Genomic DNA, 27255 nt, shown 5'->3' with positions numbered 1-27255 from the left:
CTCCGTGTATTAATGTCATCATAGCGGATTCCAGCAACAATACCTGAACTTTCTTACACTGACAGCTTAGTCTTCTTTTTCAGTTAGGTAATTTCAGGTAATTTACCGAATCTAAATCAATTTTCCATTTATTCATTAAAATATATAATATACTGGCTGTAAAGATTGAAATTAAATTTGGCTTAGAGACATACCAATAGCAATGGAAATACTAATACTGATGAATCAATTAAAAACTCTGGTGAACAGCTAGACAACTTGTTCTATTTTTCCTGTTAGTAGGTATGACCTGGATAGAAATCCGAATTTAGTTTTCCCCATCTTTAATACCTTGATTCAAATCCAATTGAAATCACTAAGATATCCTAGGAAATCAGTATGGTCTGGATAAAAACCTAAAGATCAGAATTTCAATTGGTTTTTTTTGTTTGTTTGTTTGGGGGGGATTTTCATAACATGAATTCACATAGAAAACATGAATTCACAACAGACTGTGCAAGTTGGAATGGAATGTCAAAATAGTTGAAAGGACTTCTGGGACCTAGGCAGTTTTTGCAAAATTTAGATATGCAATTCTGTATGTTAAGTGTTGCAGTATTTTCACATCCCAATGAAAAATTACAGGAGCAAATAGAGAAGGAAGAAAACCAATACATTGCTTTTGCACTTCACCATCTATTTTGCCAGTTCTCTTGTTTGCTCTGTCTTTTCTCTTGAGCAGATAAAAGGGTTTCATTAAAGCAAAACCTAATGCTGTCAGTGACAGGAGAGCGGCCAACACTGGCAGTTAGTTACTAAGTCAATTATACTGATCTAAGCATGCTAATACTTAATAAATTCCATCTATTCACAGCAGAACTTCACAAATACTCCTTTATCTCCTATGAAAAAGCTGTGCAATTCAAATGATCAATAAAAGAACAGACCTCACCTTCAGCATTTATTTTTATAAATAGTTCTACCCTAGGAGAAGAAGCAGAATATAATCTATGGAAAACTTTACCCTAACTAGTAGTTCTGGAGATTACCAAACGGTCTAACATCAGCTTCATGATCTTTTATCTTCGATCAAAAAAAGTTCTAAGAAACTGGCTACTATACTATACAATAGTTTTCTTTCAATGAATTCTTGCCATAACCCTTTTGTAGAGCAGATGTTCTCAGCCTATCTGAAGGACACCTGTAATATCCATCTATTATCATTTATCCTCTGTAATTTATCCAGAGGTGCAAAACAGATTCTACAAATCACTGACTCCTTCTCTTACTGCCCTAACATTTAATAATAAAAAAAAACTCTGAAGAATGATATTTATCTGTGAGCTACACTGCAGTATTAGCTAGAATCTCTTTTCAAAAAAAAAAAGGCCTTGATTTTCCCTAATATTGTTTTCCTTTATTCAGGACTCTAGCTACTACATTGCAGTTTTTGAAATAAGGTTTCTAAAGTGACAAAGTACTGACATTCAGTGCTGTTCCCTTACACAAGGAACAAATCTGCAGCATTAGAATAGTTTTAGTTCACAATAACACCTTGGCAAAAATGTGGAAGGCTTCTAGAAAACAAAAAATACAGTGGTCTTGATTCTTGCCTCCTGAAAGATTAGTGTCTTCTTTCTGGTAATGTAACAAATACTAAAAGGGAAAAAAAAAAAAAAAAAAAAACTCAATGTCTATTGGTGAATATAATTAATAAGCACTATGATTTATTGTCCTGCAGATTTTCCTCAGAACTACTATCAGACAAGTGCAAAGGATGGTTGAGCAGTCATGTGTTGTTTCTCTAGCCCTTTGTGATGACCACAATGAATACTTGCTGTCAACAGCTGTTTTTCTGTTCATCCTCCATTTCAGATTTTCCAAAGGGTACTGAAAACCTGAGTTGTGTGACTTCATACAAAATTAACATGCAGGAGGTAAAATTGTAGGATCACAGTTCTGCAAATAAAGCAAGGTAGGATCACATTCAGAACCTAAACTGTCCAAAAGAAAACAACAAAGAACACACAGCCTCACAACAAAATAACAAGAAAAAAACATAAGAACATTGCCACAGGCTTGTGCCGCAGCATCCTCCATTAAACTTAGTTTCTCTAAGTTATGCTTCTGTATCACCTTTGCCTCATTCTTTTACACGTATAGCCTTCACACATACTTATATTCTTGTATTTTGAATAGAATTAATACACTAGCAGCTCTGAACTGCAGTAGAACACCCACTGAGGAAAATAAATCAGCCTTTCCCATCAAGAACAATTTTCCCACTTTGCCCAGGAAAGAGAAATTCAATGATTCTACAGCAGGTAACAACTAATTTATATCCCTAACTGCAATGAAGACTTCAGATAAAGGACAGTTTGGCACTTATGCAGTAAGGAATTAAATTTCTTAAAATCATATCAGTATGCCATAAGGAATTATCCTCTGCCAGAATGAATATATGTAAAAATATGTATTGATATTTTCTATTCCTGTGGGACAAAACTATAAATGCAACTTATTTTAAGAACAATATACAGCTTGTTTAAAAATAATTGTAGAATAGTTTGCCTTGCCATTTCATAGAAAGAGAAGAACTACCAAGATACTGTGTTGAGAAGGGAAAAAAAGCAAAATCAACTTAGAAAACTAATATTAGTTCTTCCTTTTAAGTTTTCATGTTAATATATAGTCAAGCATCATTCACATCCAGCAAAAGGTTTTTGTTAATCTTCAGAGATTATGAGCACAATTTCTACCGAAAGTAACAAGAGCTGTTGGTAAGCAATACTGTTCAGGATAGGGCTATACTACTCTTCTCACACTCCTCATTTTTGATAATCTATTCCACAAGATGACCTACTTGGAGAAAATATAGTTGAATAAAAGCACGTGGAAACAAGGAGCATTCTCCTTGAAATAAACTTACTTTCCATAAATTAAATATGGCCATCAATTTCTGATTTTCCTTTTTAAATAAGCAGCCTTACAAATCTCACTTGAGTGATCCATGTGATACTGATTAATGCAGATATCTAATAAATGAAAAAGACTTCACTCATTCTGACCTTTGATTCACATCTAAGGCCCAGTTTTAATGGGATTTTTTTTTTTGTTTGCTTGTTTTTAAAGCTTATGAAAAAACATACAACTGATATCCTTAAAAAAAATCTATTTTTCAATAGAAAGCTGTGCAAAAAGGCAAGTAAAGAATAGTACAATCAACACAGAATATCAACTGGTTTAGAAAACTCTTCTCTAGTGTCACCTTTTCCCCAAGTGATCCTTACTGCAGTATAAACACTAGGAAAAGCCCCTGGAAAGCAATTTGTGACATCTCTCCTCTAGCTGATGTCTCCATAAAAACAGTAACTTTTTACTAGTACCTCAAGTATCTCAAAATTATTTACATCGAGGAAGTGTTTTTCTACAAATGAATGTTAAAAAGTTAGCATTTCTCTTGTTACTAACACTAGGTAATGTTGACACACACATACACAAAAGCAATATTTCATAAGAAATTCATGGTATTTTTGTGTGCAGCTGTTCATTTATATAAGTGGACTTTACACTGCTAGGCAACATGATTAATACACCAGAAAAGAAGATAAAAGTAGGTCAGTGATATAGGACAACAGGGTTCTTCAACTTAACTCCCCTCCCTGCCTTTAACTTGAAGCATAATGTAAATTCCTAAAATTCTGGAGCACTAAATGACACTATAACAAGACACAGGGGACAAGAATTATTGGATATTATCCATTCTTGATCTTTACACAAAATTCCCATGACATCTATAGAAATTTCACAGCTGCAAAAATAGAATAAGGCCTCTGGTAAACAAAGCTTTGGGGATTTGCTTTTCAATAAATATCACAAGCCTAAGAGAGACAGTGAATGTTAACATTTTATTTGATTTGAACATATAAAGGTTATAACTCTCTGAAACAATTCTTTTAGAGCCATCTTGTGGGGAAAACAAGCAATTTAAAACAATATATGTATTGTACTTAGTTTTCAACCAAAGAGATCAGTGTTCAGTATGGTATCTTCTAGAATTCTTTTAAAAAAATAAATGTCACAGTTGCACTATAAACTTTATACAACATTTTTAAGCCTCTAGAACATGAAGAAAGTGCCTTTATGAACAGTCGTGTTAAAATTTTGGTTCCGGATAGAAAATATATATCAACAAGTTACAGATGCTCATTTTCTGAATGAGGCTTTTTAGCCATATTCTATTCAACACACACTGAACTGCAGCCCACGAAGCCATACCTAAAGAAGCCGAGGTTTGTTGGAGAGCCTGCTTGGCCATACAAGTGAATCAGATTAAGATTATTAAATCTAACCATGAGAAAGTTAAACCTAAATATAGTATTAGATTCAGTATTTAAAGCTGAAGAGCTTTGTTCTTTAATTGCTTAGAGTTAGCAATTTATTTAAACCTTTGGTAGTCTTCCGCTTGTACTGAATGACTTTACACCAGTTCTTTATATATAGAGCATATTTTTTTTTCATATGTACGTACTGTTAAATAGAGATGGTTGGGCAGTCAGAAGTTCAGCTTAATTGAAAATCATGATGCAGACTTCAGCTACCTAAGGCAATCAAACATCAGCTGCTGCTTGATCTGTATGTCTTGTCTACTGAACAAGCAAAGTATTTAAACATTACCTTAGAGAACAAAAATGCACACATTGTCCACATATTTTATTCACTTTTAAAATTATACTCTATTAAAATAGTTTCATTTGTGTAGATCATTAGAGCTTGTAACATCACATTTATCCAACACATAGTTATCTTCTACTAATATGGAAGTAGAACATAATACCACATTACATTTTACAAAGTGCACAATGAAGAAATTTCACAGAAATATGCACTTTTTTGAGCTGTTACAATCAGTGAGTATAGAGTAGACTAGCAGGCACCTCTCAACTTTTTCAAAATAAATAGGAAATCTGACAACAAAAGGGTCCTCACGTATCAATAGCCTTTGACAGCTGTGACTAAACAGAATACACGGGCACTGAGAAGTATAACCAAACAATTTTTCTAAGGCAAGCACAAATATGTCAACTTTTAATTTTACATTTCTGACAGAATTTGTGTGAAAGAATGTGTGCATGTGCGTTTACAGCTTTCCTTCATCCTTAAAGGAGACAATACAATTCTCTTCCACCACATCTTCTTTAAACTTTGGAAAGGAGCCCTGACTCAGGAGCACTTGCCTTAATGAGATTTTGGATTTCTTTAAATTTTGGATGTTCTTTATCAGCTACCAGCTGCAGCAATATAGCCTCACTAGTAGTAACTATAATTCCAGTACGAGCAAGGCGCTGAAAGAGAAAAGAGTGGGGAGAAAAAAAGTGAGATTCTTTTAAGTGTGAATGAGCGTATGCCAAAGTGGGTGGGGAAAGGAGGGTGGTAGGGGCATCAGTTTTAAAAATAAGGTCTCCTATTAATGAAGCTGTCACCCATTCCACCGCAGCATTTGCCAAATGTCATTGATAAAACTAGGATAGAAACCAATTCTTCTATCCTATTCTGAATAGGACGTATTCTGTAGGAGGGGAAATGAGGAAGACATCACAGGCAGTGCACAAGGGAAAGCCGTCCTGGATGACAGAACTGGCTTCCTATTTAAAACAGGTTCCCTCTCCAAATAGATTTAAAGACATAACCTTTCAGAAAACCCACCCCCCTCTTCTATTACCATTCCTTTTTCCCTGTACACTCTTGAGGATAGCTTTCTTCATTCTCCTGTAGGAGATCTAAAAGGTCTGAGGAAAAAGCCAAGTCCAAGATTAAAGTATTAAGCAATAAATAAAATTGTAACTTATTTTTTTTCAGAGCTTATGTACTAGCATTTTGGTCTTTATAGTTGTACAGTAGATTCATGTCAACTATCTCAGAAAAGGGAGAGAGAAGAATTCCACAGACTTTGTATCATAATATTCCAACAGCTGCTTTTAACCCACATCTCATTTCAGTCTAAGTACCTCCAAAGTCCATTCTTCTTAAAGACTATAAAATATGCTTATCACAGAACATAAAAATGTGTTCTGCATCATGCACAGTAAGTGCATACATCACAAAAAAATGATTTTATTACATTTCATGAAGATCACAGAATGGTACTGCTAAGATAGTACTTTGTACTTCTGTTAGCAACAGAAAGCTGAAGTGATTTGCACAAAGATCCATGACACATCTAGATGCTAAAATCTGGACTGTTGAACACTTGCACAAATCAAATTTGAGAGATGGCATACACAATTTAAAGAACGGCAACAATCACAAGTTAAATTAGTTCTGAGAAAATCATGTTGTCTAATGTTGAAGACATGGAAGGAGCTCATCAGATTTTGCTAAAAAACATCATTGACTTTTTCCCTTGCATATTTCTGTAATGCTTTAGTCACTTCCCCGTCATCTAAAGTCATGGTACTTGAAGCAAAATATGGAGAACTGAGTGCAAAAGTGGGAATAGGGAGGATGTTTTTAGGGATGCTGAGGAAGAAACTGGGTTAAAAATAAATAAAAATATAAATAAATAAATAATCCCTGAAGGACCTTGAAAGGTCACTGTGATCAGAGGAGGATCCCCATTAGTGGAAGACAGACAAATATTACACTAATCTTGGAAAATTTTAAGATGGATCCAGGTAACTACAGCCCAGTGAGCTTTATCTGAGTCCACCATGTATGCAGTAAGTTCCTGAAAGCCATTGCCAAGCACACAAATGATAAGAATGTGATTAGAAACCATCAGTATAGCTATACATTTGGTCTAAACCAGACTTTTCCAATAGTTTGATGTTTTACGCACTTCCTTAAACAATTATCTCCATGGACAAACAGGATCATTAATAGTCTTTGTATGTGTCCCTTTTTTCCTGGCCTCCTACTCCCTAGTGCATCCAGCTCTTACCTTCTCTAGGCAGTTCTTTAGTAGCAAATATAATTAGTACTTCAAACTCTAAACCAGTTTTGATGTTTGCAGACAGAGTATAGGTGATCATCAGACATACAAACACATACTAAGCAAGGTAAACCTTTCAGTTTTGTTTTTCTGTATTTACTTTATCTAATTCTACACTGCACTGACTTGAGAAGTCCATGCTTTCAATCACTCTTGGCCTTCATGTACATCATAACACATTATGGAACAGACTACATTAAACTTCCATTTAGTCATGGATTTTATTAAATGCTATGGGCTCGTGGCTTTCCTTTAGCCTCTGTCCTATTAACTAGAATCAAAAGAAATTAAAGTTTTTCTGATTCTATGAAAGCAGTTTAGTTACCAATTACTGTTGTTTTTAATTTCCAAATTGCAGTATTTAATGTATAGGCCAATTTCTGATTTACAACAACAATGCCTGTAGGTAATTTAGAATACACTATCATAAAATTAATTGCATTAATTTGCCACCACAAAGTTATACACGCTTTTAATTTTTGCTATATTTATCTCTACTTTTTCAACATTTAGACTAAATTCATGGGAATATTTAAAGATTCTGGAGATTAAGCTTTAATTTGTATTAAGATGGAAGATAGGGTGGAACACACATTTGAGATGGAGCTTTGAACAAATTGCAATATCCCATTATATTTCAGGAAGTTTAGATGACAGAATGCAACTGTTTAGAATAACCCAGATTGCATAAAACAATCCAAAACAGGTTCTACATAGTAAGCCACTATTTAAGCAGGAAAGAATCATTAACCTGCCTCTACACTGCTAGCTAGTCACAGCATTCACCTCTTCAAGTCTACGTTTGTTCACTTGTCACTAACCTTACAACATGCTTTTTAAGCTTATAACAGATATGGAAATTAATACAGATTCAAAGCATAGGGAGACTCTTAAGACACATTACCTCAAGAGCAAACATTCTGTCCATCATGCTTCTTGATGAAGTGGCATCGGCTACAATATGAACCTCCAAACCTCTGCCAATCAATTCCAGGGCTGTTTGCTGGATGCAGACATGAGTCTGCAAGAAAAAAGGGAGGAGGAGCATGATGACAACAAGAGCATGCTATAGTGACAAGACATAAGTAGCACAATCCCAAATTAGAGTAGATAACTAATTAGTGTTAAAACATTTTTCTATCCGTAACATCACTAGTAACTTTTGCTTAAGTTGTAAATGCCAATCAAATTTGAGACAGCATGTCTCATAAATATCAAACTTCATATTTTATAAGTAACTTTAGAGACTAGTACAATAAAAATAATTTAACCTGTAGAAGGTATCTGAGCAATATAAATTTATTAAAGAAATCAATGCTTAATGTTATTGTTAGCCAAGACATAATATCATCAAACAGTATGAGAATGGCAAGGCACATACTTCTACTCCAAATAAGACAACACTGCGGACTCCAGGAATCTCTGCTAATGCTGCTTCTACTTCTGGCAATACCATTGAAAATTTTGTTTTCGGTAGTACGAGCTTAGCTCCTGTTAAATCAATTTCTTGTACAGTGCTGCCAAGACCTTTGGGATACTGTTCAGTCACAATAACTGGAATTCCTAAGAGCCGGGCACCTTGAAGCTGTAAGAAAAAAGAAAGAAAAAAAAATGTGAAAAAAAACTAAGAGCAAACACAGTGCTATTCAAAACCAAACAGCTCATAACTGGTTGTTGTATGAAGTAATATTTTACCTATGTGATAATACCTGCTACCACAAAAAAGCAATAAACATACCAGTCGTTGACCTACACTGATGATATCACCAAAATATTTGATGGCAGGTCTGAATCTTTCTTGCATATCACAACAGAAAAACACAGTGCTTGAGGGTGTCAAGTTGCCCAAAGTAGTCATCTGAAAAAGAAAATAAAGGCAAAGCTTTTAACAGCAATAAAGACATTTTCATAAAATCAGGAGAATGTGAGCGTATGCAAGGCCTCTGTCAGGTAATTGATTTGTTTCATTTTAATTCAGAAACAACAGATGGATGTGGAAACAATGGATGAGGAAAGGTTTTTCCACACAGCTTTTTTGGTATGCTGCTACAAGCAAAAGCACTGTCTTGATAATGAGCAGTATATTACAGACAACATGACTTTATTAGGCAGAAGACATATATGGAATTTTCTGGGTTCTGAAAGGGGGCAGGAAACATTGCATCTTTACAACATTGTTTGTTTAGTATCTTTAATCATTATATTAATTGTATCAAAGTATCTTTAAGAAGAAAAGAACTCTTGAAGTACAAAACAAACAAACAAACAAACAAAAAACACACAACTTGATTATATTCCTCAAATTCATTTTAAAATCTGTCATTCTTAGCGACACAGAATCAGGATAAGTAACAGTCTTAAAGTACTTATAAAGTAAAAGTCTGAATGTTTCCTTTTTTTTTTTTTTTTTTTTTAAAGGATCTGGTATAGAACTACTTTCCACAATCTTATCCAGTATTCTGCTTCTTTACCCTATGAGAATCTTTTAGCTGAAGACTGACGGAAGTCCAAAGGCTAAAACAAAAGTAGGAGAAACCTGCTAGTACTGCAACACAAACTGAACTGAACATATATTAATGATAAGTATTATTTTCTAGTTTCCCTTGTACAGGCTACAGAACGTAGGGATGGAGTAAGAAAAAAAAGTGAATTGAGGATTGTATTTTCTCACACTTGTATTTATATGAAATTATTTGTATTACTGGTAGAATCAGAAGGCTTAAGAAGACTGCAGAAAAGGAAAGCAGCTACATATTATTCCTTTAATGACAGCAAAGCTCAAGAGAAACTACATTCATTGAGGAGCTCTTAAGGATGATAAATCAGATTGATTAAATCGCTCTTGGCAACTATCCATTAATTGTACACATCTCATTTTGTGGAACTAGAGGTTGGAATGTCCTAAACTACTGGTAAAGTAATTTTGTTTTAAAGTAGTATACCCTGAAAGAACAGGGAATTGGGATTCCTTAAATTCTGTTCTTAAGTCTTTCATTAATTCATCATATGCCTCTAAGTAAGCCATTTTTAATCTCAATTTCAAATGCAGTAAGAGCCATGCTTAGCCATACTAAATGGACTGTTCAACTTGTAGAGAAAATTCTCTGCATCTGTACAGGATTCTCCAAAAGTGATGCCTTTTTTAATGGGTGTATTTTAAGTGGTAAATTTTTGCATCTCAGATGTCATTACTAGCAAAACCATAAATGCTCACAACCACAGTTCAAGCCCTCATCTGTGAAACAGCAATACTATTATCAGAAGCACTTCTGAAGGTAAATTCAGTAATGATTATAAAGCAGATGTTCTAGTAATGGATCTAATGGGGTCAGAAGAGGATCAGAATAGATAGAAGGGAAATCTTCACTAGGAGGGCAGCAGAAGAGGTTTCAGCAGCACTGAAATAGGGCACCAGAGTGGTGGTATCTTAACCCTTAGAGGTTTTCAAGATTTGGCTAGACAATGCAATAGCTGATTTGATTCAATGTTGCCTGCTAAGACAGATGACCTCAAGTTACTGCTTCCATCCCTTCTGTAACTCCACACTCTGTAATAAATGAGGTCAGAGACAATTTTGAAAATAAATATTGAATAACTGCCTCATACTTTAACATCTTGAACTTACACACTTGAAAAACCCCGGAAGTCAACTGGAAGAACTAAAATATAATAAAATGGATTAGGATAGGTGGTCACTGTTGTATTTAAACTCTGACACTGAATCATATCAGAATATTCAATTAGGACACTTAACTTTCCTACTGCTTAGCAGCAAAAGATAAAATAAACAATATCTGCAAGTGTCTGCTCAGGAAACATGTCATTTCTGTCTTGACACTTATATCACAAGCAAATACCACTATTTGCCTCTAAAAATCAATCCGTTGCTTGATTCCTTTTTTTTTTCCCTCTCAACCATAAATCACCATAGGACTGTAGAGTAAGCTGCGTGGAGTCAATCTACCACTTTAGTATACAGCTTTTCATCCAGTACAACATACAGCACTAACATCCTTAGCAGAGAAGGAAGCATAAGTATACTATAAAGATATATAAGTAAGCTATAAAGGTTTTCAGGAGACTGCTGTAGTCCACCCCATGCTTATATGGAAGGATTCATTAAACTAAAGGATTCTTCACAGACATCTGTTTTGTCCCATCAAAAACAAACAAAAAAACCCACCAGTGATACATAATTTACATAGCACCTATATACTCCACCCTACAGCTCTGCTATCTTTACTTCATTTTTTTTCTTACCCATAGCTCCTTTGCTGCAATTCTAGAACATTATTTCCAATTCTATTCACAGTGGATTTAAAGAACAGCATTACCTTCCATGGGCACAACCATACATAACCCCCTTCCATGGGTACAACCATACATAACACCCTTCTACATGTTTCCAAACTCAAATCAGGTCTCCCTGTTTTTTTTTTTTTTTTTTTTTCCTTTTCTTTATTTTAAAGCATATCTAGTACTTTTAATCTTTCCTCCTACACCTCTAATCATTTCCATTACTCTTGCAGTCCTTTTCAATTTGCAATCAGAAGTGGGTCTCCCAGTCCTAGCACCCCAGTAATATTTCTCTGCCCATATTTTGTACTGGTAAAGCTTCAGAGAACAATGATCAATCCACAGATTTTGCAGGCTCCATTCTGTTTATATAGTCCATCTCCTCAGCTTTTATCTGTGCAGCTGATTGCTTTACCTAGTGTAGATCCGTGCTGTTTTCATTTTAAACTGCATCTTATGTCAACTCATTTCTTCAACTTGTCAAGAAAATCCCAAATTTTAATCTCTAAAATGCTTGCAGCCCCTCCCCACTTGACACCTTCTGCAAAAACATCACTTGCTCTAAATTCCAGTAATGACTTGTATGACTGAATATTTACAAATATCAGACTCAAAACAGATCTTACAGAAGTCACTTTAACATTCCTCCATCTTGACAATGAAACACTAAAGCTAATTCTGACTAGCATTCTAACCAGTGAGCATCCTTGTTACAGACTGCCACCTGATCTATAATCCCATTTGTTTACAACATATCATAGGAAGTGGGAGCGTGAAGGCTGCAATGAGAGTCATGCAGCACAGTGTGACAGAAATAAAAAAAACAAAGGAAATAGATGTCAAGATCAAAATTAACACTAGCTGGTGTTATTCCATTACTTGGAACAGCATGTTTGGAAAAATAAAGAATACAACAAAAAGTTGTGTAAAATTAAGTTTCATAACTGGATAATGGATTCCATAAATAACTTTATGAGAATTATCAGCTACATATAAAGGAAAGCTTCTGTTTCTCTAGGCATGTCATGCAAATCAGCTATCCACTTTCCCTCAAAAGCAATCCTTGATGTTCCGTATTTCACTGACATACAAAGTTAAGGCCTTGACACACCTTCACCTCACAAACCACTGTGATGGATAAAAGCACTATTGCCCCAGAAATAGACTGGCAAAACCTGCACTAGTCCAGAGCAAAATCCAGCAAGCGAACTTGATGTGGAGGCAAATCACAACTCTTGGCTGACATGCAAGCATGTGTTCAATTTTCTTCAAGAAGAAGAGGCAGGCTGGGCAAGCAAGGATTACAGCCACAGCAGTCCCTTGCTAACTGCCAATATTCACCCTGAATATAACATTCACTCAGCTACAGTGCTATTAAACGAGTTAAATTAAAATGACATTTATAAAGTATATATAATTTGGAGATTTAGATTATCTGTTATTTCATGACCCCTCCATCCTTTTTACTTATTAGGCCTTCCTTCCTTCCAGTTGGACGCATCCCACACCAAAACTGAAAGAGATACATTAGATAAGGTAATTTGATGTAGTTTTTACCCCAGGTAAAGAGGTCATCTCTATGACCTTGTCCAGTTCAGGATTTAGCTATCACAAGTAACATACAGCTTTAAATCTTACTCTAGAAGAGACCAAAGTGGGAAAGGACATGTGTTTTTTTCCACATCTTTGATTTCTGCTGATTATTATTAATTATACAAAATGCAACTACGCTGAAGGATCACAATTACAGAATTAATTTGACAGAAAATATTCATATATGCTGTTTTTTTAATCTGAATTTTCCCTACTCAAACTTCAGAGAACCATTACACATACAAAATACAACTCCCCTCTTATCATTTGTGATGATGACAATGGAGGCTGAGAAATAGTCTCATGTGACAGCACTAGTCACCTTACTAATCTCTTGCCAAGGTTATCCACTAAAATGGCAGAATGGAGAATCTTGCAGCCTTGATATTTCAAAGATATAGTAAAAAGATAACAGTGAAAAGAAGCTGAGTATCCTATCTCCACTCCTTTGTGTCTAGAAGGACATCAACAAAATTTGATTTTGCTTTGCTTTACTTCTTTTGAACAATGAAAAATTGAGGCATTTCCATTTATAATTAATATGCTTAAATGGAGTATATGGAGTATATTTTTATGTAATTTATAATTTATCATTTAATATAATTCACAGATAAACAGGTTACAGGTGTTTCAACTTAGGAAGACATTTCCTTTATGTGAAGTGAAAATGCAGATTTACAGTCAAATCAGCATATGAAAGTACAGATTTGGGATGAAAACACATTATGTGTGTATTAAAATGATATTAGATTCTTCATCAAAGTCAAAAAAAAAAATCAAAATACTGGAGGTTAAACATATTCTAGTATAGAGTCTGGCTTTGAAGGAATGGATCTTCCCATTTTTTCCAGTACTGTCCTTTCCCTCCTTTGCCCTACCCCCAAGCTTTCAGGCATTGCTTTTAGAAACTCTATACTTAAGTGCAGCAACAATATACCAGAATTTACAACTGCCTTTAAAAAAAAAAAAAAAAAAAAAAAAAAAAAGCAATGCAACTCATCCATGTAAAGCACTTGACTGGTACACTGCAATCTGTACTTCAGCTTTTAACGGTCTTTGAGAAACGGCCTTACAGTCCTGATTTAGGAATCCTGACTTGTATTTCAGAAGCACTGGAATACAGCAATACAAGGTATGTGTTAAAATAAAAAATCTGCATATAAGGAGTTTTATTTTACTTACCTTTCAGTAATAATAATAATTCTCCAAGCTGCTTTTAGAGGCAAGTAATATGTTCACCAGACAAAAGTTGCTTTTAAAGAGAACCTGACATAAAAGTTCCTTAAGTAATTATTTCAGTAACTTAAATTTTTGGCCAATTTTTTGTCAAAGCATCTTAATGGCATGAGTTTGTAAGTATAGGCTAAATTATTACTAAAGAGAGGTCACTTTGAAGCTATGAAAATTAGTGAAATATCCGCTTCCTACCTGCCACATATTTGAATGCTGCTGGAACTCTGCTACTAACAACCATAACAAGCGTACCTCTCTTTCACTCCAATGTCTCCAAAGAGGCTTTTTTCCTTAGAGTTCTGTTCTCTAAAGAAGGTTACAGCAATTACAGCAAAACACAATATTTCTAGCAGCATTACTCAGTAGCATTTAAAGTTAACAGTATTTAGATTTTAAGGAGGTTAAAGCAGTTCTTCTCTAAGAGTATAAACATTATTCTGTTAAAAGTTTTAATACATGTAAACTCTGTGAAAAGTAAACTGCTCCCTTCTGTTAACACTCAGTCCCTCAAACAATAAGCAAATATCCACCTCACCAACTAGAACATGCCAAAGAAAACTTGTGTCTTTGTAGGAATTACATGGTTGAAAAATTTTAAGAACAGTAACCAAACAGAAATCAGGGTTTACTGTAGCCTAATCAGTCTGTGTAACAGTGGATAGCAATTAAAACCTTGAGATGATATTTTGTACCATTATAAGTAAACAACTGTACATATTTGAGCACAGCACAAATGCTCAAATATGACTGGAGCAAAAACACCTAGTACAAATGTCCCTACGCAGATTGAGCTTTAAACAGAACTGTGTAAAATGGGTTTCATACGAGAACATATGGCGATTTCTAAGTGAGATTACAATCTCCCTGCACTCTAGAGCAGGAAATTGAAAGATTCCAGACAAACATCATTTTATGATGATATTTCTTGAGTTATTGCGACAAAATGTATACCCTTGCACACAAAGGTCTATACAGAAAAGTAATCTAAATGGCAGAATGTTCTAGCTCATGGACACTGTCCTATGGGTTAAGAAGTCATTTATAATTAAACTCATATACATATTTTATCAAAACCCCCAGAAAAAAAATACTCCATTTGTATAGAAATGCTGATGCTGCATCTTATTTCCAAGAAGTGTATTTTATAACTGAACAATGCAAATCAAATAACATCAGTGCCTTTCACAAGGCATTCAAAATGGTATTTCTACTGACTGCACCACAGGGCCGACAAACCTGTGTGATGCACAGCTGCAGAAAAAAAAAGTTCAAAAAAAAAAAAAAGGCATACAATACTGGCAATGCATGAATTAAGACACTGGAAGAAAATATAATTTCATATATCCTGTATATTCTGAAGAAAATGCAGCTGTGACTGCATTAGACCAAGTGTTCTCAAATGAAGTGATCTCTGAGCACCTGCTGATGGCTCAAGGAGAGCTGACTGACATCACTATGTCGTCTCCTCCTCATTCTCAGCTGCTAAAGCACATCAAAAAGGCAACTAAAATAACACACCACTACTACCCTTTTCATATCAACAGTTGCCATTGTCATAGGATTTAATAGGATCAGTGAAAGCAGCTAATCGATTAGAAAGTTTATGTTTTAAGGTGTTGATCCTGAATTCCTGCATTCAGTCCTACATTAGTGTGTTTGCACTCAGAGTGAAATATTATTCAATGTTCCAATACCGATCTTTAATACCCAGATGGACATCCTGCTAATAATGCCTGGGTTGCACTTAGTTTCAGTACAGAGATCAACCTGCAAAAGTCTATGCAGAAAAATGATCTGGATACAGAAACAAGAACTAAAATTCTAACCTACATCACTGATAGTGCATCAAATTATTTAGGATCTATGGACAGAATACTTAATTTATGTATCACACCATTGAAAATAACTGTTTTTGCAAGCTGCTAGGACTATTATTTTCAGTGTCTCTGGCTGGATTCCCACCCATTGTTGCATACAAAAGGAGAAAAGCTTTAAGCTAAATATGATCACAAAATGAGTAATAAATAACAAAATAAGTTACTACATGAGTTTTATGTTCCTAACCATCCTTTACCTATATACGGTTAATGAGAGGGGAAAAAGATACTTCAAAAGTGTCTCTGATGTACAGTGTAAGTGGAAAAAGCATCATGGTAGTTTATACGTTCAAGACACTGTGACTGGGCAGAGTATACAAACAGAAAAAAACGTCTCTTCTAGAAACAAAGAGAAAGCTAGCAATATTTCAGGATTTGTGACATTGTTTTGACTTACAAATTAGGAAAAAACTTCTTACTTAAAATCCTAACTTTGCAATTTAAAAAAAAGTTTTGAAAATTGCAAAAAGACAGCAATTTTGGTCTGAGTGCAACTATTACAGCATCACTGGATCAAACTCCAGTATGCACAGAAAGGTATCTTAGTATGAAACACACGTACTGTATCTGTCTGGCAGTCTGGTTTCCTGGTTTATGGCAACAAAACTAGTGAGTTATGAATCTGTAAATCATGAAGAGCCAAGATACAAGATCTTGGAGACCAACAACCTGTGGAAAAAAAGCGCTCTGGCAGGGCCCTCTTGGAAGAGCAATGTTGGAGTTTGCAGTAGTAAACTCCCATTAGCTTCACTCTACCTAATAATATTGTCCATACTTTAATCTGGTTAACACCAGTTAAAAGCAGCAGGACTTACTATTGCAACCGCGGTAGCTACTTCCACTTTCACTGGGTAAAAACGAGCACTCGCTCCCTCGCTATAGAACCGAAGAGGCGGCTTTTGGACTCTGGCGCTGCGGGGCGCCGCGGCAGCCGCCTCCCTCGCCCGGTGGCTCGGGCGTTCCGCAAGCAACGCTCCCGCCACGGGCACGGGGGCCGCCCGCGCTGCTCGCCCCCCTTCCCGGCGCTGCCCGGGCGCCGTGGCCGCGGGCTCCCTCTCCGCGCCCGGGGCTGCCGGTGCGCGTCCCGCGCCGGGCAGGCTCGCGTGGAGCCTCCAAAGCGCCCCCAGCCCCCTGCGAGGCTCGGCGGGGAAGGGCGAGAGAAGGCACCCGGCGGCACCTGTGGCAGCGGAGCCGCGGGGCTCACCTGGATCTGCAGCGGCACCAGGCGCACCTTGCAGCGCTCGCTGACCAGGAAGCCCTTGGGCAGGTCTATGTACTGGCTCCACTCCTCGGCGAAGAGCTGCACCACGAACTTGCGGTGCATGTCGATCTGGTCCCCGTAGAGGCTGAGGAACTTCTGGATGAGCAGCTCGTAGCCGGAGCCGTGCGGCACGCTCGAGGGCCGCGCGAACACGGAGAAGCAGAAGAGCACGGGCACGGAGCCGCCGCCCGCCGCCGGCGGGCAGCCCCCGCCGCTGGCCGGAGAAGCCGCCGCCGCCTCCGCCGCCGCCATGTTCAGGGGCAGCCGAGCCAGCTCGCTGCAGCCGCCGCCGCCTCCGCCCGTCGGCCAGACGGGCGGCGCCGGCGGCCCCCAATCCCGGCCGCGGCTCCGCCTCCCGCTCCTCGCCACGGGCCGGCCCCGCCAGCCCGCGGCGCTGGGCGCGCCCGCCGGGGCGCCTTCCGCGGCCGGGCAGCGCCGCTCCCGCCCCCGCCGCTCCTCCCCCGGCGGCGGGCGCCTCCCGCCCAGCCGGGCGGCGGCAGGAGCACCGCTCGTCCCCGCTTGCAGCCCGTAGGAGGCGGCGGCGGGGGGCAGGTGGCCAGAGCCGAGGGCAAGCCCGGGCCGCCGGCCCGGGGCGCTGCCGGCGGGGGCCTCGCCATGAGCAGCGGCGCCACGCGGCGGTGCTCAAGGACAGCCCGGCGGGGCGGTGCGGGGGAGCGCCGGGAGGAGAGGAGAGCGGCGTCGTGGGGCCGGGGCGCCGCGACATGGCGCCCGCCCGCCTGGCGGCCGTTAGCCCCTGCCGCCGGGGCCGTGAACAGCGCGGTGCGGGGCGGCAGGCGCCGCGCGCTGCCCGCGGGGGGCCCGGCGGCTCCGCAGGTGCGCGCGGCGTCGCGGAAACGCCGCGCCCCGGCGGGCGCCTCGCGCCACGGACCTGTTAAGGGCCCGAGGGGAGCGCGGTGCCGCTCGGTCCGGGCAGCCCCCACGTCGCGGCCGGGAGCCGCCGCCCGCCCGCGGTGAAGGCGCGCGTTGACCCCGGTGCCACATTTTCCGCGGGAGCGCCCGTTCCGCAGGCACGGGGCGCCTCCAGGCCGCCCTGCGGCGAGGCGGTGAGGAGACGCGCTTCTGCTCCATGTATTGCCCTTTCCAACCTTGTTCTCTACCAAGCTTCCCCTTCCGTCAGCCTTCCTTGTTCATTTATTAATTTATTTATTTTGCCAGGAGTGAGCGTCCAGGCAGCAGGTAGAAGCACGGCCCAGCTTTCTGCTGTTGCTTTCTGTTGCACTCCACTGTTGTTTGTGGAAGAGTATTTGGGCAGCATGTTGCCCCTTAGAAAATTCCCCTCAATTACAACATTCCACATTTCAGTGAGATGTTTTCAGGCATCACCCAGTGCTGTGGCACCCCTGTGGAGAGATGGACTATAGATACCAGTTTAGCTAAAGGTCTGTGTGCTGAAGCCCGAGGTTGTTCACAGGCTTCACTGATGCTGGAAATCTGTGACTTTCAAAGAGAGCAATCTTTTTTTTACTATTTTCTTCTTTCAGAAAACGTACCATCTAGATGAATTGTACAGGTCTAAGTTGGCCTTCACTTACATGTTTCCATACCAATGTATTTGTCAGGTGCTAAAGCAGCCTGAAGTGCTTATTTTACACACTGTCCAGGAAATGAGTGTGCTATGGTTTTGGGGTGTTACTAGAAAAAATAAATACAAATTGTATGGCAGTGTTTGTAGGCAGTAATTACATGACATAAAATTTTTAAAAGATCCAATTGCAAGTCCGGAATATGCATTGATACTGCCTTCATTGCTGCCAGTGAATTCAGTGGGTTTGTAGGGAATTTGCACCTGCTCCCCAAGTAGATCTTGCAAAGTAGATCAGATTCATTCTATCTGAATGAATTTCTTTGATAAAAGTTAGATTTTTTTTAAAAACAGTGAAAATGTGAGAGATCCAGTCCATCTGGTTCTATTTAAACATTTGATCTTGTCGCATATGTGAAAATACTTAATTGGAGAAAACAGAAATTTTTGCTTCCAGAAATACATATACAAGAGATTTTTTGTGAAGTAAGTGCATGCAACTTTATTCCACCTTGTCTGCCAGACATAAAGATATCCAGCAGCTAGGGTTCAGAGTTTATTTTAATTATTTGTCCATGCTTGCTGTTCTGCTGATTTAATTTATGAATACAGCCAGTCACTTAATGCTATTACTGTAGAGGCACATGGGGTGAACAGTTTTATGGCCCAGTCATTAGCTGGCTTGAATCAGTTCCAGTTTTCCAAATGAAAAGGTGACAAATTCAATACTCAGTGAATTCAATATATTTTCCATGACTTAAATTGGTTTCTAGTTCTTAATTTGTACTTTATTTTAATTGAGTGCCATTCTAGAATTCAATATATATTTTAAAACATAGCACAAATAGTAGTCTTTCTGATTAATGCTGCCTTAAATCTGCTGCCTTTTTTTTTTTTTCATTTTGCAGACTAGGGCTATCTTTCATGAGAAAATACACCGTAGTGAGTTCTTACCTTTCTCAGTTCCTCCCTGCAATGAATATATTTGAGTACAAATTATTCAGTTACGCAGAATATGCAACCGGTATTTTGGTACAATGACAAGATTCAAATTTAATTGAATAACAGAAAACATTTTTGGTGACAGTTAGGTTTATGGAATGGCAAGAAGTAACACACTCATTTGAGATCTGCGTAAGGAGGATCTCCTCTACTTTAGCTGTTACCTCCCTTCCTGTTTCAGATTAAAGAGGGACCGGGACCCGGATATGTGCAGAGGGGGTTGGTCCATCCTCCCAGATGCCAGATCTCACCAGAGGAGCAGCAGGAAAAGTCGCACCTGAGACAGTGGAGAAGAGCACAACTGCCTTGTCCCAGCACACATGGGAAGGTAAAGCTTGCTAGCAGCAAAGAAAAGACGCATTTTGTACCCAGTTTGACCAACAAAACTATAGGAGAAATCGTAACATCTCTCTGACACTTCACAAAGCAAGCAGTGTTTAATGTTGTTATCCTCCACTAGGAAATCACATATACTGATCTCTATTCTATTTTTTTTAAGATGGTACAACCTTAAACTTACAAGCTCAGCATATGCAAAGTCATAAAAAATGACAGGTATAATCATAACAAATAGGCCCCTTGGATAGTACATACAGCACCTGCTATAAAGAAATTCATTAAAAGCTATTGGACTATCAAGGATTTTAATTGGAGGCCAAATTTTCTTACCCTGATTTTGAAGCTCTCTGTTTATATCAAGTTCTCCCAACAAATTTAGTCTCCCTTGGCATTCTGCACAGACACAAGGCTCTGACATAAGGGACCGTTTCTTCCAGCTGAACTGCACAAGGTCATCTGATTTGTAGCCTTTGGAAAGTTATTTTGTTGTTTTCTTTTCCAGCAGGTAAAGAGCACTTCCATCAAGAGTTGGATGGAAACAGTAAGAAAGAGGGAAGCTCATGTGCATTTACATAGTAGAACCATGCATTAGGTTTCAGATTGAAGGTTAGAATTCAGGGCATTAAAATGTGAAGTTCTCAGTAAAGCAAAAAAAATACATTTTTATAAGACACACAGTCAGAATTGTAACTTTTGGATGAGGCGTATGAGTTTCTCAATTGAAAGTTTCTGAACTAGATTTCCTGTCTTATATTACATGTTTATTTCAGTATATCTGAAACTCCTATTATATGGTTGTCTTTTTTAGAACAGAATATCAAATCTGCAAAAATTACTCTCCACATGATACTCTGTTGAAAATTACAATGAAATCACATAATAAACTCTAAACTACAGCTTTGTTCATGCGCTGTCTTAACACTGTGAATGCAGATGGTGAGGCATGTCCTACAGATAATTTTGAGCTCTGGAAGCCTAAAGTGATGAGGAAGTTTTAAAATCAAAAGAGATTATGATTTGTTCTTGCAACTCAGAATTACTCCCATGGCATTTCATCTACCTCAGATTCACACAATATAGCCAACAGAAAGGCAGTCATGGAAAAAGGGTCTCATACTACTTAATAAATTAGTATACATTAGTATGGGGCAGTGCCTGTGCAGTTTCAAGACTTTCTGTTGATTAAATATTCGATTATCCTGCGATATTTCAGAATTCTTTCTATGACATGTCCAAACTGCTGGTTTTATTTCATGTGAGTGCATGTCTCACGTTAATTTGAAAGATAAAGATCATTGCTCAAGCAGCAGCATTGCCACGGCAGTCTGTGTTGAACCTTGCTTCTGCTGCAGGAAAACCTACATTTAGCTACCTTGTCCTAGCAACACAATTTTGCTCACACAGCTCAGCCAAAGTAAGTTGATTTTGCAGCCCCTTCTTTGCAGCCCCAGTAGATTTCTGCTGGCTTAATAATCTGGCCAGTTCTGCTTTGTGTTCTAAAACCAGTCTTGAAACCGAGTTTATGCCAGGTTTGCTAGGTCTCCATGTTTGAGTGTGTTCCTTGTGCTGGCTCTGCAATGGCTCTATAGATCTCCAGGGAGCAGAACTTTGCAGGCAGCAGCTTCAGGCCCTGAGCAGCCGCCAACAGCAGCAGGGCCCAGCCTGGCCCAGCCACTTCCATTTATCTCATCTGCCCTTGCAGCAGCGCTATATTAGCGACGGAGAGAGACCAGCCAGCACAAGATCCCTTCCAAGAGACAATCTGTATTCCTGCTGCAATTATCCTTAATGGTAATTTGGATGTGGAGGGTTGAGTCTTTGGGGAATTCCAGACATGACATTGACATTGACCCCGAGATCAGGCAGCTGAAGTATAACGTAGACGTAAACTTTGGCTGCTTAGCTTAATTTAATTAGCCCAATCTGTGTTGACTGTGTATGTTCAAAGGAGAAACTTATTTTTGCAGCAGTGTAGATGGAAATAGTTTTGATTGGCAAACACCTCTTGGAACTGCCCTCCACCTCCTTGCAAGATTTGGATTAGATCTCGATAATCCTAATGTGAAGAAGTTTGGCTTCTTCTGTGGTCATATGCCCACCTCCCTGGTTATTTGGTTATTTGCACACCCCGAGCTTGTGCAGGCTTATCCCCTCTCTGTAAGCTGTATGGGCAGTGCTCTAGAGGGAGGTGGCAACTGGAAGCAGTTTAGGTCTTTTTGTACAGAATTCTAAGACTATTTTTTTCTCTGAGATTGCCATCACATAATAACAGCACAACAAGGAAAACATGTGCATTACTGGGGCAAATATAACCTGACTTTGCAGCTTGATAAGTGTTTTAGAGCATAGTTGTAAATAATCATTTTGATATCATATTACTTTTTTTAATATCTTAATATTACTTTTTTAATATCCTAAATTGTTCTTGCACATAATGACAATTAGAAGGGATAGTAAATGTGACAGTAATAAAATATTATTAAAATATTTTTTCTTTTACTTTAAAAAGCGTTATTCAGTAGATGACCAAATGATTGTTTTCCATGTGGTATGTACAAACAAAACATGTTAAACCTTTTTCAACTGTGAGTGATGATACCACTCACATTTCCACCAATATGGTTAACTATAACCTCTTCATGCAGTTAACTATAACTTCTTCATGACTGGCATTAAATATACTATAGTCGTTCAACTAAAGCACATTCCTAATGTTTTTATTATCGCTTGCATTCCTGTGAATCATAGAATATAGTGCACAAAGTAGACAGATTTCAAGTTTTTCTTTTAGCCCTCTAAATGGGTTCTTTATTTACAGTGCAGTGGTGTGTTCTGTTTGCTTTTCAGTTTTTATGTCACCTCTGCTGTTTTGCTGTCCTTCATTAACTTCATTAATATTCAATTCATGCTTGAGGATCCTATCTTTGTTCCCAACCACTGTGGTCTTTTTTCTTTTTGCACAAGATAAAATATATATGTGCATATATTTTTTACATAAATATGTTTACATATACACACGTATACCTGATAGTACACACTTGATAACCTACCATTACATTTATGGCAGCTGATCATAACTGTGGTAGGATTAGCAAGATTTTCTGAACAGTTGCTGCTGTGAAGAGCCTGGGCCGTGAGCAGTGTGGGAGTTCATAGCTCCCTGGCCAGGGGGGCTACAGCATCACCCTAGAGGAACGGGTGCCCCCAGGAGGAAGGTTCCTCTGCTCGGAGAATGCACATCTTTAGGGGTGGGAAAGAGCAGTTGTGGCAAGAAGACTGTTTCTTAGGACTAAGCGCTTCCCTTCAGTGCACTGCAGTAGCCTTTTCCGCACTGAAAGATGTGTTTTCCTGTGAAATAGATTCAAGACGTTGTGTCTTTATAAATGACACCCTAGCATCCTGTTACAGGACATGACACTGCCACAGATAAGTCAGATCTTCAAATTATGCTGCCTGTTTTATTCTTAGTAACAGAAGTGTGCTGAACAACTTGCTGTGGTTGACCATGCTTCAAACTGGGCCTAGGTGATCTTTAGATGTTTCTTCCAACCTCAAAAATTCTGTGATTTTATGTGTTAACACATACTTAGTCTCCAATGCACGGGCTTTATTTAGGAACTAAGTCAGTAGCTTACCTTTGCTGTTAAACAAGGAAAGTCTTTGATGCTTTCCAACAGTTAAAATAATGAAATGCTTCATCACTTATCAAAGATGAATTGAAATCATCCCTGTGGTCACATTCTAAGTACTGAATTGAGTTTTGCCTTTTGTCTTTCCATTTCTTTTTTTATAGTTCTTCTGTGGCAGCTACTTGGAGATGTTAAATTCAGCCACTGGTAATATTTGAATTAAAAGAGCCTCAAGGAGCTGTAGCTAGTAGTTTTCTCCATCGAATGCATTGGCCTTGCGGGTTGCAAAGCCCTTTGACCTGTCTCTCTCATTACCCTAAGATGACTGGTTTTCCCCGAAGGGTTTGTCCTGCGTGAGAGGGCGGTGAAGCGGCAGCTGCGCGGATGGCATGGCACATGGATAGCATGGCAGGATGGCGTGGCAGGATGGCATGGCACATGGATAGCATGGCACATGGATAGCATGGCAGGATGGCGTGGCAGGATGGCATGGCACATGGATAGCATGGCACATGGATAGCATGGCAGGATGGCGTGGCAGGATGGCATGGCACATGGATAGCATGGCACATGGATAGCATGGCAGGATGGCGTGGCAGGATAGCATGGCACATGGATAGCATGGCACATGGATAGCATGGCAGGATGGCGTGGCATGTGGAGGCAGCGCTCACCACCAGCAAGGTGGTCCCACAGGAGCCAAGAAGGGGAGAGCAGCCCAAGAACAGCAGTGCAGCGCAGCCAGGGCCTGTGCTTGAATGCAGTTCTCTGCGAAAGGAAAGCAGGGACAGCCCCCAGCAACCTCATGTGAGGCCATGCGGCTCGCAGAGCCTCTTGGCACACACAGGGTTTCTTGACAGTCTGTAGCCGCATAGCATGAAGTGCAGCTTTGGCAGAAAAAGAGGAACAGGTCAGCCTCCAGCCTTTAAAAGTACAAGGAGTCTATTTTGAGCTAAACTCTGAGTCTACATACAGCTATATTGAAAATCGTGGGCTCTCTCCACCATTCCCCATGTGAACCAAAATTTGCAAAGCTTGTTCTATCTTATCTTGCACTGGTGATTTCATATGAAATGCTTTCTCATCTACATCAATCTTAACAGGTTTATCAACAAACTGTAACACATGAGGAAACTAATTGCAATTTTTAGAAGAAAAATAATATTTGTTGACTCCTTCACTCTTATCATTAGTCTCCATTGTATCTCTTTTCAGATAAGTCACCATAGCCCTCGGTTTCCTGTTTCCGAATGTTTTATTTTGTGGATGTAATTTACAAATACGAGAGCTCTTTCAAAAGCTTTCTAACTTGATTACTGTCATTTGGAACATCTGCCTGACAAACCTCTGCATTAATTGCTGTTGAAGGAAATGTAGTTTTCATTCGTCACGAGATTCATAAGTCTAATTCCAGGAATCCTTAATCCATGGGTGATTTTGCATTAAATAAAGAATTATCCCTTGCCTTCTTTTTTTTTCCAAAAAGATTTGCTTATTTATTTATTTAATAGAGAAAGAATATGTGGGAGTAAGAGGTTCAGAGCAGAGATGTTTTTAATGATAGTCTTTGTCAGTATCTTTGAGGGACCAGAATGAGTAGTTTTATAATCACTCCAGGTCTGGCAACAGCTCCGTAATTAACAGATTATGTTCATGACAGCAGGGCTAAGTGGCAATTGACCCATTTTTGCAAATAAATGCATAAATATGTCTGAGATGTTGGTAAGTACAAAGCCTGCTTCCTGAGGTAAGTAATACCTGTTTTGTAAAGCAGAAGATGAAAAAAGCAGGAAGAGGTTTTTTTTTCCTTGAAATATATTGGTTTCAGGGCTTTTAGTGCTAGGGTTTGTGTGACCGATCATTCAAAGATACGTTGTAGAATGTAAAGTTGTTGAAAGAGCTAAAAGAACAGTATTTGAACAAGGCTTTGTGAATACAGAATGGTGCACAAGGATACATGGGACTAAAGTGATACCTTGTGTAGTTTAAGTGAGTTTAACTGAATGGCTTCAACAATGTTATTAAGAATTTCCAGAACTAAAATCCCCCCTGCTTTTTCAGTTTTCATTTAATTCTTGGGAGGTACTTTGGATTTAGAAAAGGAATGGGAAAATCGAACTCCAGTATTGACGGCGCCGGTATGGCCTTCAGCCATCCAAACTCTAGGGGTAATGGTATGTTCTCTGTGAGAACTTTCAGTGAGAAGAAAAATCAGAGATGGCTAAAGCTGTCAGTTGTGTGAACTAGCACTACAAACTCTTGTTGTTAGTAAAAACTTGTAGTAAAAAGAAAACAATTCTAAAAACTAGACATTTTTCAGATAACTCGTTTCCGAGTAGCTCTAGTGTTAATGCCACATCAAATACATAAGTCTCTTGTAGCTTAAGAAACATTTAGACAGTACTCTTTTTTCAATAGTGACATAAAAATGAGTCATACACTCATACGTTAATAGGCCAAATTAACCAGACTGTAGGCTGTTTAGTGTATTACTTCAGTTGATTTTACTCTGTCCAATTTCAAGGCTCTGCAGACCTTTGTGCTGAAAATTCCTGTCAGCTTTATTAAACAGAGAAACGATGATGGAGAAACAAGGTGAGATACCTTTTTCATGGGATGCAGAAGGAATGATTTCTGTAGAGATCACTGAATACATGGGTTCATAACTATGAACAGGTATGGTGTAGCTAACATGATGGGAATTGTTACCCACTGCCTGCCTGTGTAAGTAGAGACTCGTCTGAAAAAGCACTGAAACATGTCATGCTCATCAGTTCTGGAAACTGCCAATCCGACTTCCAGAGAACACCTTTTATGACGCTGGCCGCTTCTCTGATTTGGGTCACCAAAGCAAGTCAGAGATTATTTTACATAGATCACATGTTCTTTAACAAAAATAGTAATTACGTAGAACATTGTGTAGAAAAATTAAAAGTAGTAGATCAACATTTTCCTCGTGGGGGTGGGGGTGATTTTCATTTAGTATAATGAAATAGCTGAACAAAATGATCATCTTAAGCTTTTATTTTGACTATACTTCCCCTCCTAGTATGACACATGTCTCTAATGAAATTTAGATTTTATATAATACAAGAGGAAGCCAAAAGGTCTTCAAAAATAATCTGATGTCCAGAGAGCACTTACTGCCTGAAACTATTACAGAGTATACCTGACAAATGGCACAAGGATTTGTCACTGCAGCAGAGACACATTAGAAAAAAAAATTGACGCAGACAACAGTGAGGCACGCTTAATGTTTTTTTGAACATAAGAGTATTCCAGCAAAACCAGTTTGTTAATGGCAGATTACAGGTATTTGTATAGATGTAAGCTTCTCTTCACAGAAATTGGATTTGGCCAGCAAAATAGGAATGGAGTCTTTTTACTTTTACTACCAAAGTTTATTTACAACTTATTTACAACTCTAATGAAATGCTTGGACAGAAAATGAAGTGAATGTATATGGCCATCATTTTCCCAACAATTTGTAGAATTATACTTAAAAAAAAAAA

General features: G+C 38.7%; 1 protein-coding gene across 1 annotated transcript; it reads right to left on the bottom strand.

The window, feature by feature from the left end:
* Positions 1-4506: 4506 nt before the first annotated feature.
* On the bottom strand, positions 4507-17497 carry ISOC1 (isochorismatase domain containing 1). The gene is made up of 5 exons (XM_088532673.1): positions 17174-17497; positions 8709-8828; positions 8352-8555; positions 7875-7991; positions 4507-5324 (listed from the first exon to the last, which is right to left on the bottom strand). Exons 1-5 carry the CDS (start codon positions 17480-17482, stop codon positions 5178-5180), a joined length of 897 nt encoding a protein of 298 aa, XP_088388799.1. The 5' UTR covers positions 17483-17497; the 3' UTR covers positions 4507-5177.
* Between the last annotated feature and the right edge of the window lie 9758 nt (positions 17498-27255).

The sequence above is a fragment of the Tinamus guttatus genome, unplaced genomic scaffold (assembly GCF_059628265.1).
Source record: "Tinamus guttatus ecotype Peru unplaced genomic scaffold, ASM5962826v1 Tinamus_guttatus_pri_ptg000464l, whole genome shotgun sequence".
Taxonomy (NCBI): domain Eukaryota; kingdom Metazoa; phylum Chordata; class Aves; order Tinamiformes; family Tinamidae; genus Tinamus; species Tinamus guttatus.
This window is presented reverse-complemented; position numbering and strand designations above follow the sequence as displayed.

Excerpts from the sequence above, each read along its gene's own strand:
- ISOC1 (XM_088532673.1), bottom strand. The coding sequence starts at position 17,482 with ATGGCGGCGGCGGAGGCGGCGGCGGCTTCTCCGGCCAGCGGCGGGGGC. Across the intron at positions 7,992-8,351 it reads TTGTCTTATTTGGAGTAGAA|ACTCATGTCTGCATCCAGCA; the intron begins GTATGTGCCTTG and ends TTTTTCTTGCAG. Across the intron at positions 5,325-7,874 it reads ACAGAATGTTTGCTCTTGAG|CGCCTTGCTCGTACTGGAAT; the intron begins GTAATGTGTCTT and ends TTTCTCTTTCAG.